Genomic DNA, 16547 nt, shown 5'->3' on the forward strand with positions numbered 1-16547 from the left:
GGTGTTGCAGCACCTTGAGGATGAGTGAGCATGGGGTAAAAAGAGGGCTGGGAGGATGATCTTGACACAACTCACTATAGCTGCTTTTGGAATTAGCAGGCTTTTATTCACCCAGTGCTTTATTAAGAGGCGAACATATCAACTGCGCCAAGTCTATCTTCCTGTAATGGGCAAAAGGCAGGTGCTGGAACTGGATTTGGTACCAAATCATGGAGTTTTATTGTTCTCCATTTCCTTGAGCAGTGGGAAATTCAGTATCAACACTACAGGTTTCAATTTCTTTGGGAAGAGAGAGTAACAGATATGTATGGTATCTTTGTAATATCTGCTTTATTTACAAATATACAAGCATTGCATATTGGAAATAAGCAAGCTCCTAAAAACGGGCTGCAAAATTTCTGATCCTGCACCAGATTTCCAGAGAGCAGCAGTGTGGCCCCATCATGGGGATGGGAGAAAAATACACAGGCCCCCATCTCCCAAGAGCTTACAATCTAGCAATGGGGAAAACAGCTGAGGGAGTGAGAGACAAGGGTAGGGAGAGGTGAATGTATGCAATAGAATGGAAACGTTCTTAAAACCTATGTAGACTTGGGAATGAGATGAACCCATAGGACATAGAGAAAAGGTGGTTTTGAGGAGGGATTTGAAGAAAGAGAGAAAGATAATGCCCTTCACATGTTCAGGGAGAGAGTTGCATGCATAAAGTGAGGGAGAATGGTTAGAGTATTTGAGGGAACAGGAGACCTCCAGCCTGCTGGGGGCAGTTGAGCTGAAGGAATAGAGGTCCTGGTCAAGGTTATGATGAGAAACAAGGGCTGAGAGATAGGGCAGGGCAAGACTGTGGAGAACATTAAAGGCAAGGACAAGGAGTTTGGGCTGGATAGGGAAGAGGATGAATACCAAGATGTTGTTTGCAATAGAATGTCAAATTTAGAACTGATATCTAGATTGTATTGATTTTCCTGCAGATGTCATCAAAAGTTAGCCTCCAGACTTAGCAAAACAACAACAACACCCCTGTTAATTAACACAATTTTATTTCCAGTACAATTGCTAAGTTATCTGTGCAGAAAGTTGGTTAAGTGAAATCGAGTAAACAGATTTCTTACCATTTCCCAACCCCAACCCCCAGGAAGCCACTCTATGGATTGTTTCAGTATAACCAGAATATGATTGGATTGGAATCTTTGGCTGATCCTTCGGATACCTGGGAAATTATCGAGACCATTGGAAAGGGAACCTACGGTAAAGTCTACAAGGTTGCTAATAAGACGGATGGGAGTCTGGCAGCAGTAAAGATCCTAGACCCTATCAGTGTAAGTAAAGAGCAAAATTAACCCTTTTTAAAAAGTCATTTGCATATTATAGGCACAGGTGTGAAGCTCATTCTCAGTGATTAGGCAAAATGGAAGCATTTTGGAGTAAATGTTCAGGTAAACAATCACACCGGATGGCAGAAAGCAAGGTAGCTGTCCCAACATTGCACTGAGCCCCAAATGAACACAAATATATTTTTTGGTTTGCAGTGCCAACTCCAGGTTTCAGAGGGCCCTTGGCAAGACACCTTCAATGGTCCCCCATCTTCAGCGAATCTTCCTTCTCACTGTCATTGTCCCCAGCTGCTCTTTTTCATCTCTGCTGCCACTTGCAGAGAGCCAGAGAGCAAGCAGACAGTGGCAAGTGCTGCTTCTCCTTCTCACCATGATCGTTGTCTGGGCCAGAGCGAGAGGCAGGTGAAAAACCTGGTTGCAAAGGTGAAGAGGAGGAGCAACTCCAGGGAGTAATTGCCAGTGGGACCCTGCTGGGGTGTGGGGCCTTCGGCAGGGGCCTGACCATACCTACCCTTAACGCCAGCCTTGGCTGGGCTCCAGTGTCCTGTGCCTAAGCAGGATTTTACATCCTGGGATTTGGCAACTTTGGTACTGCAAACTGAATCAGCCATTTTTGATTATACACATTCAGAGATATCTGCAATTGCAAAGAGAAAGGAGTTACTCTGAAGATAGCGATGGTGGTTCTCAGGTTTCAACATATTACTGTAAAGAACCTTGTATGTTTCACTGTCTCTCTGCACTGAAATGCTACAGGTTATCCCAGATCACTGAAATATCTTGTGACATAGGAATATAGGAATCCGCCTTATATATTGTCTATTGTTATATTGACTAACAATGGCTCTCCAGGGTTTCAAGCAGATTCTTTCCTAGCCCTACCTGGAGATGCTAAGGATTGAATCTGGGGCCTTCTGCATGCCAAGCCTGCGCTCTCCCACTGAGTTATGGCCCCTCCCCATTACATACGCCATGCTACAAATGCATGTGCATAACTTTCATTGTATATATGATGACAATTAAATTGGCCTATTTATTTTTAGGGTTAAGAATCCTGACTTAGCTCTTTGGTATTTTTGTGTTCTTTTTCTTGCTTTGGTACTATCTGTATATTTATATAAGATATATGTAGGATATCATTATTATTTTTAAAATAATAACATTTTAACAAAAAGAAAGAGGCACCATACCAGAAAAGGCTGTAGTCAAGAAAAGGTTTGGTAAACGAAACCTGGACTGCTTAAGATAGGGAGAATTTTATTACAGTCACAGCATAAACTGAAACATGCTAGCTCAGATGTAAGTCCCATTACACCGTAAGTATCTTTAAGAATGTAGCCCTAGCCCTTTTTATATTTGTAAACCGCTCACAAATTGTCATGTTTCTATGATTGCTGTTCACAAGTAATCTCAGATGTTTCAGTCTTGCACATAATGAAACTTCAGAGGGATTTAAACTGCCCAACTGCAAGCAGGACTACAGCTCACATCAATAAGATAACTTGAGGTACTTGGAGTAGACCCATTGAAATGAATGGGACTTAGATTAGTCATGACTACCTAAGTCCCATTCATTTCAATGGGTCTACTCTAAGTAGGACTAACATTGGATACCACCCTTAGGATGCAATCCTACGCTGGGAGTTGTAGGACTTTTTTCTTTCTAAACAGGCATAAGATTGCTCTTACTTCATTATATGTTTTCTTTCTTTTTGTGTGAATAAAATCCTTTGATCTGATGGCTTTCAGTGCACCTTTCTGTGTGACAGAACTCTGAGGTGATAAAGTTGTGATATTTATAAAGTGTACATCGCTGTGTGTCTCCCCATTAGGATGTGGATGAGGAAACTGAAGCAGAATACAACATCTTACAATTTCTTCCAAATCATCCCAATGTTGTTAAATTTTATGGAATGTTTTACAAAGCAGATCGATATGTGGGTGGACAACTCTGGCTCGTTCTTGAGGTAAGATAATTTGGGCCACTACATTTTAATAGGAGAGCCAGTGTGGTGTAGTGGCTAGAGTGCTGGACTGGGAGTCGGGAGATCCGGGTTCTAGTCCCCACTCAGCCATGGAAGCTCACTGGGTGACTTTGGGCCAGTCACAGACTCTCAGCCCAGCCTACCCTACCCTACAGGGTTGTTGTTGTGAGGATAAAATGGAGGGGAGGAGAATTATGTACGCCACCTTGGGTTCCTTAAGGAAGAAAAAAGGCAGGATATAAATGTGATAGATGATAGATAGATAGATAATTGAAAGACTCAACCTTTGCGGGGAGAAAGCCTACTCACATAGGGTACAATGCACATAGGCTTTCCACATGCAGGTGTCCACACCTAGCACAGAGACACTGGGGGTAGAGCCAGGGGAAGCTACTATCCTTTGAATGGACCCCCTTTATGCATGTAACACATGAAGGGGGCTTTATTTAGAAGGAAACGTGTTAGGATGGCAGCCATAGGAACCTGGATCTGGTTTTTCTCTGGATCTGGCTTTTCTCTAGGATTGTTTGTTTTCACTATTTGATGTAGCCTTAAACACATACAGAAAGGCTCTCTCATATACCTTTCAGACTGGCTGTTAAGTTAATCTGAAATGGGGCTACACTGGGGATACATTCCACACAGAAAATTCAAAATAAAGCTCCATTGTGAACTGCCAGCACTCGGAATTTGGGAACTGTACTATATGCTTCAAGTCTGGGCTATGAGGGTACTTATTTATTAGGTGAGAATTTGAAATAGGGGACTATTTGAAGAACATGACTGAGCCACTGCAAATGGCTCTCCTGAACTCTGCGCTGATTCCAGTCTAAACTTATCCACTTTCCGAAGTTTATTCCATTCTTTCAATTGATCTGATTGGCAGTGTAATCACATAGCATCGTGTTTCCAGGGATATCAACTGCTCAACAATTTCTCACAATTATTTTTAAAGACATGAATGCAGGTTCTTGAGTTTTTACCCTGTTTTAGCATGAAAAAGAGAGATTTGATGGAAGGTACTGTACACTGGTTCATCTACACCTGCCTTCTCCAACTTGCTGCCCTCCATGTGTTTTGGACTACAACTCCCATCATTCCTGACCATGGGCCATGCTGACTGGGGCTGATGGGAGTTGAATTCCAAAACATCTGGAGGGCACCAGGTTGGGGAAGCCTGATCTACACTGTTCTCCAGTGAAGCCTGCCCACTCCTGATTTAGATCAGGAAAATAGGTTAAAGGGGAAACATCCCTCCTCCTCTTGCACCATCTCTTTGATCCCGTGGCTACCTTGGTCTTAACCCCCCTCCCCGCAAACAAATGAATCCTGCAGGAGATCATGTTCGTATATCTAATGCATCGCATCTATTTTGGCCTTCAAGAATAATCCAGATGTGGTTGTGCCCCTCTGGATTGGAAAGTTAGGCACAATAACAGTTTTTTCAGGCACTTAAGAATATTTCTCTTCTGTTTTTGGACACATAAGTGCCTTCCCTTCTTGCTTTTCCCTTTCCTCTGGATTGCAGCCATCAATCGGGAGTGGGGGGGAGTTAGCATTATTGACTTAACTGAAATACCTTGTGCTTCAGGATTTGCCTACCAATTTTGTCTATGTGCAGCAACTACTATTTATAACACTTGAATTCAGTGAAAGAAACGCCATACAAAAGGCTCATACATTATCTATTTTTATTTATTTAATTTCATTTCTATACCACCCAATAGCTGAAGCTCTCTGGGCAGTTCACAAAAAATATATCATTTTTTTCTTTGATGAAACCATATATTCCTTGTGATGTGGCTAACTTCTGGGGGAGGGGGTGTAATTAAAAGTACTTTTTTCCCTCATGGCAAAGGGCTGGATGTGCCCAATCTCATCTGATCTCGGAAGCTAAGCAGGGTCAGCCTGGTTAGTACTTGGATGGGAGACCGCCTGGGAATCAGGCTTCCTGCACTGAGCAGGGGGTTGGACTCGATGGTCTTGTAGGCCCCTTCCAACCCTATGATTCTGTGAGTCTATGAGTCATTCTGCCTTTGTCATTATGAGCAACACCTTTCTGAACCATAGTCCCTCTGAACATTTGGACCCATCACAACTGAGCTGCTGTTATCTAAAGATAGAGAGAAGCTAAATGAACTCCTGGAGCATATTTTTATTATTGGGACACAACCCAAAGCAGGCGGACAGCAACTTTTTTTCTTTTGTTTTTAATTATTATTTCAAATAATAAGATGCATGAAGCAACAAAATAGTAACAGTAATATAATCAATAATAAAAGTAACAGTAATAACAATAATAGTGATGACAGTGCTGATGCTGATGCTGATGCTAAGAGATACTATATATATCTATACTATATATATCTATACGATATATATATATATATATATATATAGAGAGAGAGAGAGAGAGAGATCAAATTACCTCCCACAACCATATGGTTGTGCTTCATCCTGAACCCTATAGGTTCGATATGGTTGTGCTAAATCCCCCTCTCCTTCTCACTGCAGCCCTCCCCACCGCTTGAAACTCTGCTCTGGAGGATTTCCCAGCCTTCTGGAGCAGGTTTTGGGGTGTGTGCAAGGGGCTGTGGGGCGGAGAAGGCATTGGCTCCTCTTGGTTCTGCTGATGGAAGCAGTTCCATCAGCGGAATTTCAGCATTGGCTCCAACCCTATAATTCCAATGTGAAATAGAGTTGCTATTAGAGGAAATGGTACTGATGCCTCATCTTTTATTGGGTTGTTGTGTGTAGTAGCAAACATACTACCAGTGGAGTTCTGAAGTGATATGCTGGTCAGTCTGGAACTATATTGCTTTATATTTCAGATTTTCTACTGGTAAATATAATAACAGAAGAACAGGTGTAGAAGGGCAGCCACAAAACAGCTGCAGGAGAGATATGGGTGATGGGCTAATAATATGGTTAAAATACATTTAGAAAGGTTTTAGTTTTACTTTTTCTCCCTTCCATTTAATGTGTGGAAAGCTATTAATGGGAAGATGTTTGCAAGAAGCTGGGTTTTTCTAGATCAGAATGTTTCATCTCGGTTGTTGGCAGAACGGGCCATCAAGCCCGAGAGCATAGAGAGATCTGTCTGCTGTCTATTTTATATTGCCTGCCAGCAGGAGCCTTGATGGAGTGAAAGTTTGAAATGACTGTAATTTGTTGCCTCCCAGTTATCAAGTGCATCAATCTTGTCCCCAGTCCCCCCTTCTTCCTCTTCTTTTTAACTCCTGGACTTTCTTTCACACAGTTTTGGAAAAGACAGGTTCATATTAGTATAACAATATGCTACTTATGCTATATGTACAGATGCTTTTTATTTTGAAATTAAAGAACAACCTTTTTAAAAAAGTTAAATTTTAACTCACTTTGGGAAGGGGACCATAGCTCAGTGGTAGAGCACCTGCTTTGCATGAAAAAGGTCCCACGTTCAGTCCCAGGCATCTCCACTTCAAAGGACCAAGTAGCAAGTAATATGAAAGACCCTTCTCTGTCCAAAACCCTGGAAAGCCCCTGCCAGCCAGAGTAGACAATACTGGGCCAGATGGACAAATAGTCTGAACTGATGTATTTGTTTTATTATAATTTCGTTTTATTGTAAAATTTCAACAAAACCAAACAAAAAAGAGGAAACGGAAAAACTGTAGCAACATAGATTTGAATATATCACTTTTAATGCATGCATATGAAGTGTGTGTGTGTGTGTGTGTGAGAGAGAGAGAGAGAAAAAACAGCTTTCTAAAAATTCTACATAAACTTTATCAAAAGCAGACCACATATCCCTATAAGTAGCCATTCGCAAGTGGCATCTATACACCACCCGTTCAAATGCTGAAAGCGTTCTTAACCCCTCAATCCATTGCACTGTAGGAGGTGGGCATTTATTCTTCCAGTGTTGTCATATCAGTCTTCTAGCTGTCAAAAGGGTGCAGAGAGTCCATTTGCACTGACTGTGTGTTAACTTCCAAGAAGCAGGTAGATAATTTAAGATGACATGTACATCAGTAAATATTAAAGAGTGTTCCAATACAAGGTTTATCCATATAATAACCTCCTCCCCCAAAGAGGCAACTATTGGGCATTGCCAAAACATATGATTAAAAGAAGCATTAGCTGTATTACACCTCCAGCAATTAGCCAACTTAGACAAACACTTATTATAAAGGGGTCGTTGCATCCAATAGATATGGAACAAGAATTTTTGCTGAATAAGACATGACCTGAGATCCATAGATGCTTCAGATACAGATGCTAAAGTGACAATCCATTTATTAGGCAAAATGGGGCAGTTCAATTCCCTATTCCATTCCTGCTGGAGACCCCATGTATCATATTTATTCACCAATAATAAGTATTTATAAACATGGATCATGGGTTGATATAACTGATTGGCCTCAATAAGTGCTTCCAATAGCAAGGAAGACTCTGAAGATATAAAAGCAGCAGGGCCAAACCTAGATTCTAACAAATGTTACAATTGTAAGTATTGCCATTCAGCTGTAGCAGGCAAACTGTATTTGGTATGCAAAGCTGAGAATGACTAGCCTAAACTGATATAGGGCAGCTTCCGATGTTCCAGCTTCCGATGTTCCTAAGTTGTTGTTTTTTTCCATTTCTGATTGCTCTGTCTATCTATCTATCTATCTATCTATCCATCTATCGGATTGATCTGTAACACTTATATACTGCTTGATATAATAAAAACTCTAAGCAGTTAATATCTTTTTGCAAACTCAAGTATTGTTGACTGATTAGAAATGACATCCAAAATAAACAAACAACATAAACAATCAACAACAACAACAACAAAAGTAGGGTAATTTGGAAATGTCCGTGGAAGTGGGAATCTACTGAGAAGCCATTCCAGTCCTAAAAATGTTGAAAGGGATGTATCCCATTGATTTCAGTTAATCCTTAGGATCTCATTCTGAGCATCAACACATTGACAACATGAATGGAAGGAAGGTAATGAAGAAGCAAAACAATGCATGTTTATAGGGATCTGCTTCCTCTGAGATGAATGGAGAAGTCTTTGTGGATATGGGTGCTCCATGAACAAACTGGACTGCCTATACTCATAAGTAATTTTTGGATTGTGATGAATGCGCATGACCTAGAGCAACTGTGCCCTTCAGATGTTTTGGCTTACAACTCCCATCATCCCTGACCATGGACCATGCTGGCTGGGGCTGATGGGAGTTTTAGTCCAAAACACCTGCAGGCTGGCCTAGAGCCATGCATATACAAGCTGTCTTTGTCCTTGACTATGCGAAGAAATGCTCTGTGCAGCCGACATACATTGGGAAAATTATTTTTTTCCTTCCATGACAAGCCCCTGATGTTCACAGCTTACATAGGATGCTACCTTATACTGAATCAGACCATCTAGCCCAGTATTGTCAGCACTGAATGGCAGTGGCTCTCCAGGGTTTCAGGCAGATTCTTTCCTAGCCCTGGAGTTCCTGGGATTGAACCTGAAACCTTCTGCATGCCAAGCATGTGTTCCACTACTGAGCTATAGCCTGTCCTCCTTACCAGATCATGGCTACTATTTGAATATGGCTTCTGTGGACATCAGTAGTGTCTAATTCCATTGAATGTGCTTCCATTCTGTCCAGAGGAACTCTAGTGTACTGCTGCAGGCCTGTGAAGTAGTGATTTGCAAGCTAAACAACTCTTTTTCTCTCTTTTCTCCCCCATCCGTTGTCACAGCTGTGTAATGGAGGCTCTGTCACAGACCTTGTCAAAGGCCTGCTGAAGTGTGGCCAATGGTTGGATGAAGCTATAATCTCCTACATCTTATATGGTGCTCTCCTGGTAAGGATGTTCATTAAGCTTCTAATGACAGCAGAGGGTGCAATTTACCCATCTGATACATTTTCCATGTATAAGTGATAGTGTGGCTGACAGTAATATGCCGGCTGTTATAACAGCAGGGGGCTGTTTTGAGGATGTGATACAGTGGGCAGATGTTTCTATAGTGTGAGTGCAGATTGTTTTGATTACCCTCCCTAACATTGGAAGAATTACATTTAAATATGGGAGTAAGCATCTTTTTTCCCCTCTCTCTCTCTCTCTCTTTTTCTTCTGGTTGCTGGCACTCAGGGCCTTCAGCACTTACACAACAACCGAATCATTCATCGTGACGTCAAGGGGAACAACATTCTCTTGACAACAGAAGGAGGAGTAAAGCTTGTTGACTTCGGTAATAACAGCTTCTTTCTTTCTTCCTTCCTTCCTTCCTTCCTTCCTTCCTTCCTTCCTTCCACTGATGGCTGTACAGTTTAGCCCAAGGCATTCATTTTTGACTGCATGAGGAAACAGAGCGCTTTCTGTACCCTTGGGCCAAACTGCACATGACTTGTAGCCACACTGGGGTGGTGAGTTTGGGGCATTCTTGGCAGGGGAGGGATAAACCTCTCCTTCCTTTTGCTGAGATCTTTCCCCCTAATTGCTCCTCTCTGCCCCTGTAATTAAGGGAAAAAAGAGAGAGATGTAGCTACACATCACACAGTAAATGTAACGTGTAGTTTGTCTCTCAGGTTTCTCTTTAGGTGGGATCTAGAAATAGCAGGAGAAGGGGGAGACTTGGAATAATGCACAAAAATGAGAGTGCAGCTGAAGCAATTGTTTGGCAAGGGAGGGAAATCCCAGGTCTTTCTGATCCAACCTGATGGAAAACTCAGCAGCTGTGGCTATATGCCCATATATGCCCATGGGCTTCTTCACATGGAGGTTTTATCCTGCTATTGAGATTTCTCACCCACGGAAGTTTGTGGATCCTTTTCATGATGTCGTCAACCTCCAGGGCACATCCAGAGGTATTTCCTGATTATTTCATCCAAAAAGATCTGGAACTAATGAACTATCTATTTAAGTTGGATTGTTACATAATTAAAACAGCCACTAGATGGCAGTGTTTCATTGAGTTCTATGGAACCTTGGAAATTAAAAGCTTCCCCTCTCAGCAATCGTGGTCTCGCTGTAGAAAGGCTCCGGAATGGGAGGGCTGCGGGGTTTTTCTTTAATGTAAAAGAAGCCCATATATCTGGCCAATTAATTAGCAATAGTAACAATCAGCTTCTGGAGGAGAGGGATAAACCCAACTCCTGCCCTCTCTTTCCTGAATAGCTGATCACCACCATCACCAGTTATCTGACTAGGGCAATGTCCATGCAGGCCCAGGGTTGGATTGGGCCAGGGACCCCTCCTGCAGCATCCTGCTCCCACCAAGCTTGTGGCGTGAGCTCAGGGGTGCAGAACCTCCAGCCCAGGGACCAAATCTGGCCCTCCCAGGGTCCTAATCTGTCCCTCAGGGTTTCCCTTTTGTTTCCTGGCTTTTGCACAGTTTCTCTACACCCGCCCCCCCCACACACACTCTAAAAGGCTGAAATGCCTCTCCCAAGGCTGAGTTACTGGCAAGAAGAGCTCTAACCTAAACTGTGTTGGTGTTCTTTGTGTTTTGTCCCTGCCCCCTTTTGCCTTCAGCCCCACCCACCACTGGAATGCTCCCCCCCCCCCCGCTTCTCTGAAATTGAATCTGACCCTCAGGCTGAAAGAGGTTCTGCACCACGGCTGTAAGTGGATCAGAGCAACTGTTCCTAGAAATAATGCAGAGAGCGTTTTTCATGGCAGCGAAAGCCGTCATCTCTCTCTAATCTAGATTTTAAATATTATCTTTTTCCTATGAAAAGAAGGCATCCTTCTTCCTCAAATGACTGTGACTAGCCTTCAGCACTTTTATTGCCTCTCAGCAGAAGGTAAAGTGGCCCTCTGGGTCCAAAAGCTAACAGATCCATTTAATTTGCAATTACAGCTGTTATAGATATGAGTGTGACTGAAATTGGAAGGCTCCATAAAAGGAGAACAGAGATGGAAAAAGTCTGCTTGGAAATAGGCTTTACCTCTGGACAAATTTGCTGAGTTCTTGATGAAGTCAAGGAATAATCATTTTAAGCAGACACATGCGCACAGACACACACACACACACACAGACTAACATTTGTGTCCAAAATGTTAGCAGTATATAACATAAAAAAGGCTGCAGTCCTATTTATGCTTACTTGCTAGTAAGCTGAACTGAACTCAGTAAATACGCATGCATGGGCCTGAACTAGAAGAGTTAACCAGCAAACAGAACAAAATGGTAAAGTGGATCACATCACCACAATCCATAAAATACATACTTTCAGTATACATTATGTGGCTTATTCAAAATAATTCTATTAGGGAGCAACTCCCCCCCCCCATATAATGAGCGGCTTTATATAAAAACAAATGTAGCCCTGCATTACTGCTAATTCCCTGGTACTTTAAAACTAGCTTTATTAAAAGAAATAAGCTCTGCAATTGCTTGTCAAATGAATGTGAGAGCAGATGCCTCTTTATTACCTGGAAGGGAGAGGAATTCATTATTGATGAGTAGTTGAAACACACAGTTTTTAAGTAGTGATTGGACAAACTCCTAGCCTAGAGCAACAGCTTCTTTAGTAACCTCTTTGGCATCACATGGCAGGGGGTGGAAATCACTTTTCATCTGATGCAGCCTTCCCAGGATAATGATTAGCACTAGCTACTAGACCAAGCTGGAGGAAATAGTCCATCAATGCCAAACAAAAAAAGCACATCAGAGGGAGGCAGTTAGAAAGAGAACAATATTGGCTGAGTAGCATCTTTCAATATTTTGCACATAATCACCATGTTGCACTCTCACAGTAGCAAATACTATCCAAAATTAAGCAAGAACAGGAAGCTATTTAAGCAATCAATTGGCCGTCCTTTATAGAAAAGAGAAGTGGCTAAAAGGAACCATGGGGCTAGCAGGTTTTTGTTAAGCGTACATTTGTGGCATTTCAAAAATCACTTTGAAATATTCAACAGCACAAATCGTCATTTGTTTGCTGAAAGTGAAATCTGTTTTACATTTTAAGCAAATTTTGAAAGAGAAGCAAAATGAGATGTCCAGTTCATACCCTCAACAGCATTGTCAATTCAGTCCACAAAATATCAGAGGAGCCATTCTCTCTCCCCCCCCCCTGTGTGTGTGTGTGTGTGTGTGTGTGTGTGGAGTGGGCAAAATTAACATGAAGATACAAAGGCCTGCTCTTGGCTATATTCAAGATTATATTGCAAACGATTATAAAACTACAGCAAAGCATGTGGTTATCTTTCATCTCCACTCCTGCATAGAGTCATTAAATTGTTCAAAACAATAATCAGGCTGCAATCCTGTACTCACTTACCTGGGAGTAAGGCCTGTTGAGCAAGGATGAGTAAACAAGCATAAGATTGTACTGACAGCATATAAAATCTGGTAGTAAGCCAGAGATACAGATGATGCCAATATTGCATCTGGTCTAAAACAAGGTGAGCGGACTGCATCCCCCTGACTCCCAAATAGCACCATGCAAAAGAGTTTGAGCTTCAGCAGTTCTACTGGGCTATTGGACAGTATAGAAATGTAATAAATAAATAAATATTAATGCAGTTTCATGAGTTGCACTAAAGTCATTTATATTCACACTACAAATTACTTTGGGTTATATCCCAAGGTGGCTTTGTGCTTGCGAAAAGTGTTTCCACTCACAAAAGGTGAGAAACCTCATTTTCACTGATCCCCACCCCATCAATTTCAGCCTTCCATCCATATCCCATTCTGTTCCAGAGGACCCCTCCAACTTACTGGAGCAGCTTTTAGGATGGCATTGGCGGTGAGGCTGCAGTTGGTAGGGGAGACTGGCAAAAACCAGGTGCCCCTTTTTGCTCAAGTGGCAGAAGTGCTTTCTACTACCAGAAAACCACAATTGGACACAATCTGTTGTTTTATACTAGCTTGTCACATCTCTTCCCCAAAGAATCCTGGGATTTGTAGCTTGGCAGAGGTGCTGAAAATCTTCTAGTGGAGATCCTTGCCTCCCTCTTACAAAACTAATGTTCCCAGGGACCTGGCAAAAGCGAATGGCTTTTAAACCAGTTTAAAAGGCTGATATCGATATGACTTGAGAATACTTTTTACTCTGGAACATATAACTTGTGCATGCTATTAATGCATGCTTGAAAGCAAAAAAAGAGCCATCTTAAATTTCAATATATAGTACAGTAGCTAATCAACAGTAAATTACAGAAAAGGAACTTTGCCTATGGGTGAGAATTACAAGAAAGATCAATGTAGCTATAAATGGTTACCAAATTGCATTGAATTTCTTTTAATGATCTCTCATGTGGTGCATGTTTTTTTCTTTGATGGATAAATGTAGAAGTTCTCCAGTCCAATTCTCAGTTATAGGTGGAGACTGTGACTTCCACAACTGCAGTACAATATCCTTTTCCCCAAAAGATGCTCTGCCAATCCCATCTATAGTAATTCTGGTAGATCTCCATTGCAGGGATGAATCTTGGAACAAGATGATGGAAAGTAGAATTCTGTTAAAGTACAAGCCTAAACCATCAATGACGCCTTTCCAAAACATACAGTGACAGGGCAATTCCAAAACACATGGAATTAAGAGTTGCTTGGTTTGCAAAAAATCACCTGTTAGTAGTTAAGACTGTGAATATTCATTGTCATTTATTCTCACTCAGGCATTGTACTGAAAGGGCAATAAGAATACTATTGTGCCAATGTTTTGACTGTATTTCATCGTTACAGGTGTTTCCGCACAGCTCACCAGCACCAGGTTGAGGAGAAACACGTCAGTGGGAACCCCATTTTGGATGGCTCCTGAGGTGGGCTGTATAATTTGGCTACTGTGTGTGTTGGTACCTCTGTTAGGATCTCATTTTAAAATTTCCAGGCTTCTGGAATGTTGTGAACTCCCTGATAACAATAAATCACAGTCACCAACTATTTTTTTTCTCAAATAAGGGCACAATCCTATGCATGTTTAGAGAGAAAACAGTCCTACAACTCCCAGGAAGTTGTAAGACTTTTTTTCTGTCTCAACATGCATAGGATTGCACCCTAAGCAAACGAAGGCTGCAATCCTATACCCATTTACCTGGGAGTAAGTCCCATTGAACTCAGTGGGGCTTACTTCTGAGTAGGCATGCATAGGACTGTACTGTAAACACTTCTGGAGTTAACTGATGAGACCAAAGTCATGTGACAAAAACCAGGCAGGAAAGTGAACTCAAATCCTTGGAGGATATTTGTTTTCCAGTGACCCTATTTTATCCTGGCTCTACAGCAATGGTTTCTGTTTGATAAATTTGTTGACTACTACAGCTTCTCTAATTTAGCATGCTGAGGATGATGGGAGTTTGTAGCCCAACACATCTGGAGGGCACCAGGTTGGGGAAGGCTGCAGATACAAACACACACAATGTTCTGTGTAACTGGCACCTCATTTAAAATGGCGCACTCTGTTAGCAAGTCAGAGCAGTGCCTGCCTGGGTCCCTGGTGGGGTAACACTGCTAGGCAAGATGATCCAGTTTAAATGGGACACCATCTGCTGGAACCACCAGATGGGTAAGGTGGGCTTTTTTTTTTTTAAACATGCTTGGCATCCTGTTTAAACTAGCTCTCAGAAATCATAGGTGAGGTGTCTGTTCCCTGCCATGTGCTTTTTTCCCTCTGCACTGTTCATTGCTCCTCAACAAAGGCAGAACACGGAAGTCAGTAATATCCAGACTGAAGTATTACTACTGAATTGTGGGGGAACTCATCTGGCATACAAAGGATGACTTGTCATCTTTCCTGCCTGGGTAATCATAATGCCCCTTTGTACTGCGAACATGCATTTCCACCATTACTTTCTGTACCAGGAGTAGATTTGGATTAGAATTCCCATCAGCCCCAGCCAGCATAGCCAATAGTTAAGGTTCATGGGAGTTGTAATCTAAAACATCTGGAGGGCAGTGAATGCCTACCTTTGTTCTATATCCACACTAAGATGGGACCTCCATTTACCAGAATTCCTAATGCAAATACTTTCTGAAAATATGCTTGCTAAGCTATTTTATTTGAGTTGTATTTCTTTCAAGGAATTCAGAAGAAGCCTAAGAATGTCCTAAAACAGCAGAATGCCTTTCCTTCCATCATCAAAAATAATATTTGAAACAAGGACCTGTATGCTTTTAAAAAATGCATTTCAGAGAGCACAGGAGAAGCAAACAATGAGTTAGCAGAAAACATCTGAATGCATTTTCATATGCCTTTGTGTCTTTAAACAGCATGAATAGCAAACAGTATGAATCTTTTAAAAAATGTTCTTACTGAAACAGTGTAATCTTCAGTGAGAAACAGCCCATTTAATAAGACATTTCAGCTAGAGGCTCTGACTCTTGTGATGAAAGCGAAGCTTCTTATGTAATTTTAACAGATCAGTTTTGATCCATCTAAATGATAACTTGTGATATCAAATATATTTAAAATAACTCTACAACAGTAGATGCTGGGCATCTTTAATCGAAAGGCTTTAAATACCTTTTGATGAAAAAGCTACCTCCTCCCAGCCGAAATGATGAAATTGCAAACACCAACTTCAGTCTTAATGATTTAAAATTAATGGGAAATAAACCTTGCCCAAATCTAAAAAAGGATTTGCTCTCCTTCGTCCTTTTCTCTCCTTGTGTCTGCTATTCTCTACTCAGTGGCCCGCTTCATGGGGCTTAAGGTCAGCCCCAGGTTAATAGCTTGAGGTTCCTTTACTTCTTATTTAGCGAACAGTTGTTTCTCTGATCTGGATGGACATTTTGTTCTGTGCTTGAGTGCCGCTTAAATAAGAGGAAGCGTTTGTGTCGGTTAAATTCTAGGGAAATGATATAATTTAGAGAGAAGTCAAGACGAACAAAACCATTTAATTTTTTGATCCCCCAAAGGCATGTGAAAGTAATCATGCATGTACAGATTTGTTTCAGTGGGGAAATAGAAAACATAATATAACAAGGAGATTTATACCCTCTCTGCTGAAAGAAAAGAATTTGTAGAGAATGTGCACTTGTCCCATCTCTAATACATAAAAATTGAGAACATATTTTTAATCTTCATTATGAGCTGTAACTCATAATGTAACTAATTTTATAGATTTATTCCCCTGTTTTATTGTATTTATGTGGATCAGAGCTCATGCCATGGTAGCAATGATAAAGGGGTTGTCACTCACCCCCATTGCTCTAGAGAAATATAGGTTTGGATCCAGATTTATGCTGAATCAACTGTGCAGACAAAGTGGACTCGCCCATGCCCCCCCCTTCCCATGGCAGCCCTTCCAGCACCCT

The 16547-nt window shown here is 41.5% G+C and overlaps 1 protein-coding gene across 1 annotated transcript in view; it reads left to right on the top strand.

Annotated features, from left to right (window-relative positions):
- Positions 1–1172: 1172 nt before the first annotated feature.
- Positions 1173–16547, top strand: part of MYO3B (myosin IIIB) — a 331093-nt gene continuing 315718 nt past the window's right edge. Inside the window, exons 1-3 of the mRNA XM_084805223.1 lie at positions 1173–1319; positions 3167–3301; positions 9041–9145. Coding sequence (XP_084661349.1) covers positions 1173–1319; positions 3167–3301; positions 9041–9145 — 387 coding nt within the window. The remainder of the gene's footprint in view (positions 1320–3166; positions 3302–9040; positions 9146–16547) is intronic.

The sequence above is a fragment of the Heloderma suspectum genome, chromosome 1, assembly GCF_057233095.1.
Source record: "Heloderma suspectum isolate Gila_16-S chromosome 1, 16-S_ref, whole genome shotgun sequence".
NCBI lineage: Eukaryota > Metazoa > Chordata > Lepidosauria > Squamata > Helodermatidae > Heloderma > Heloderma suspectum.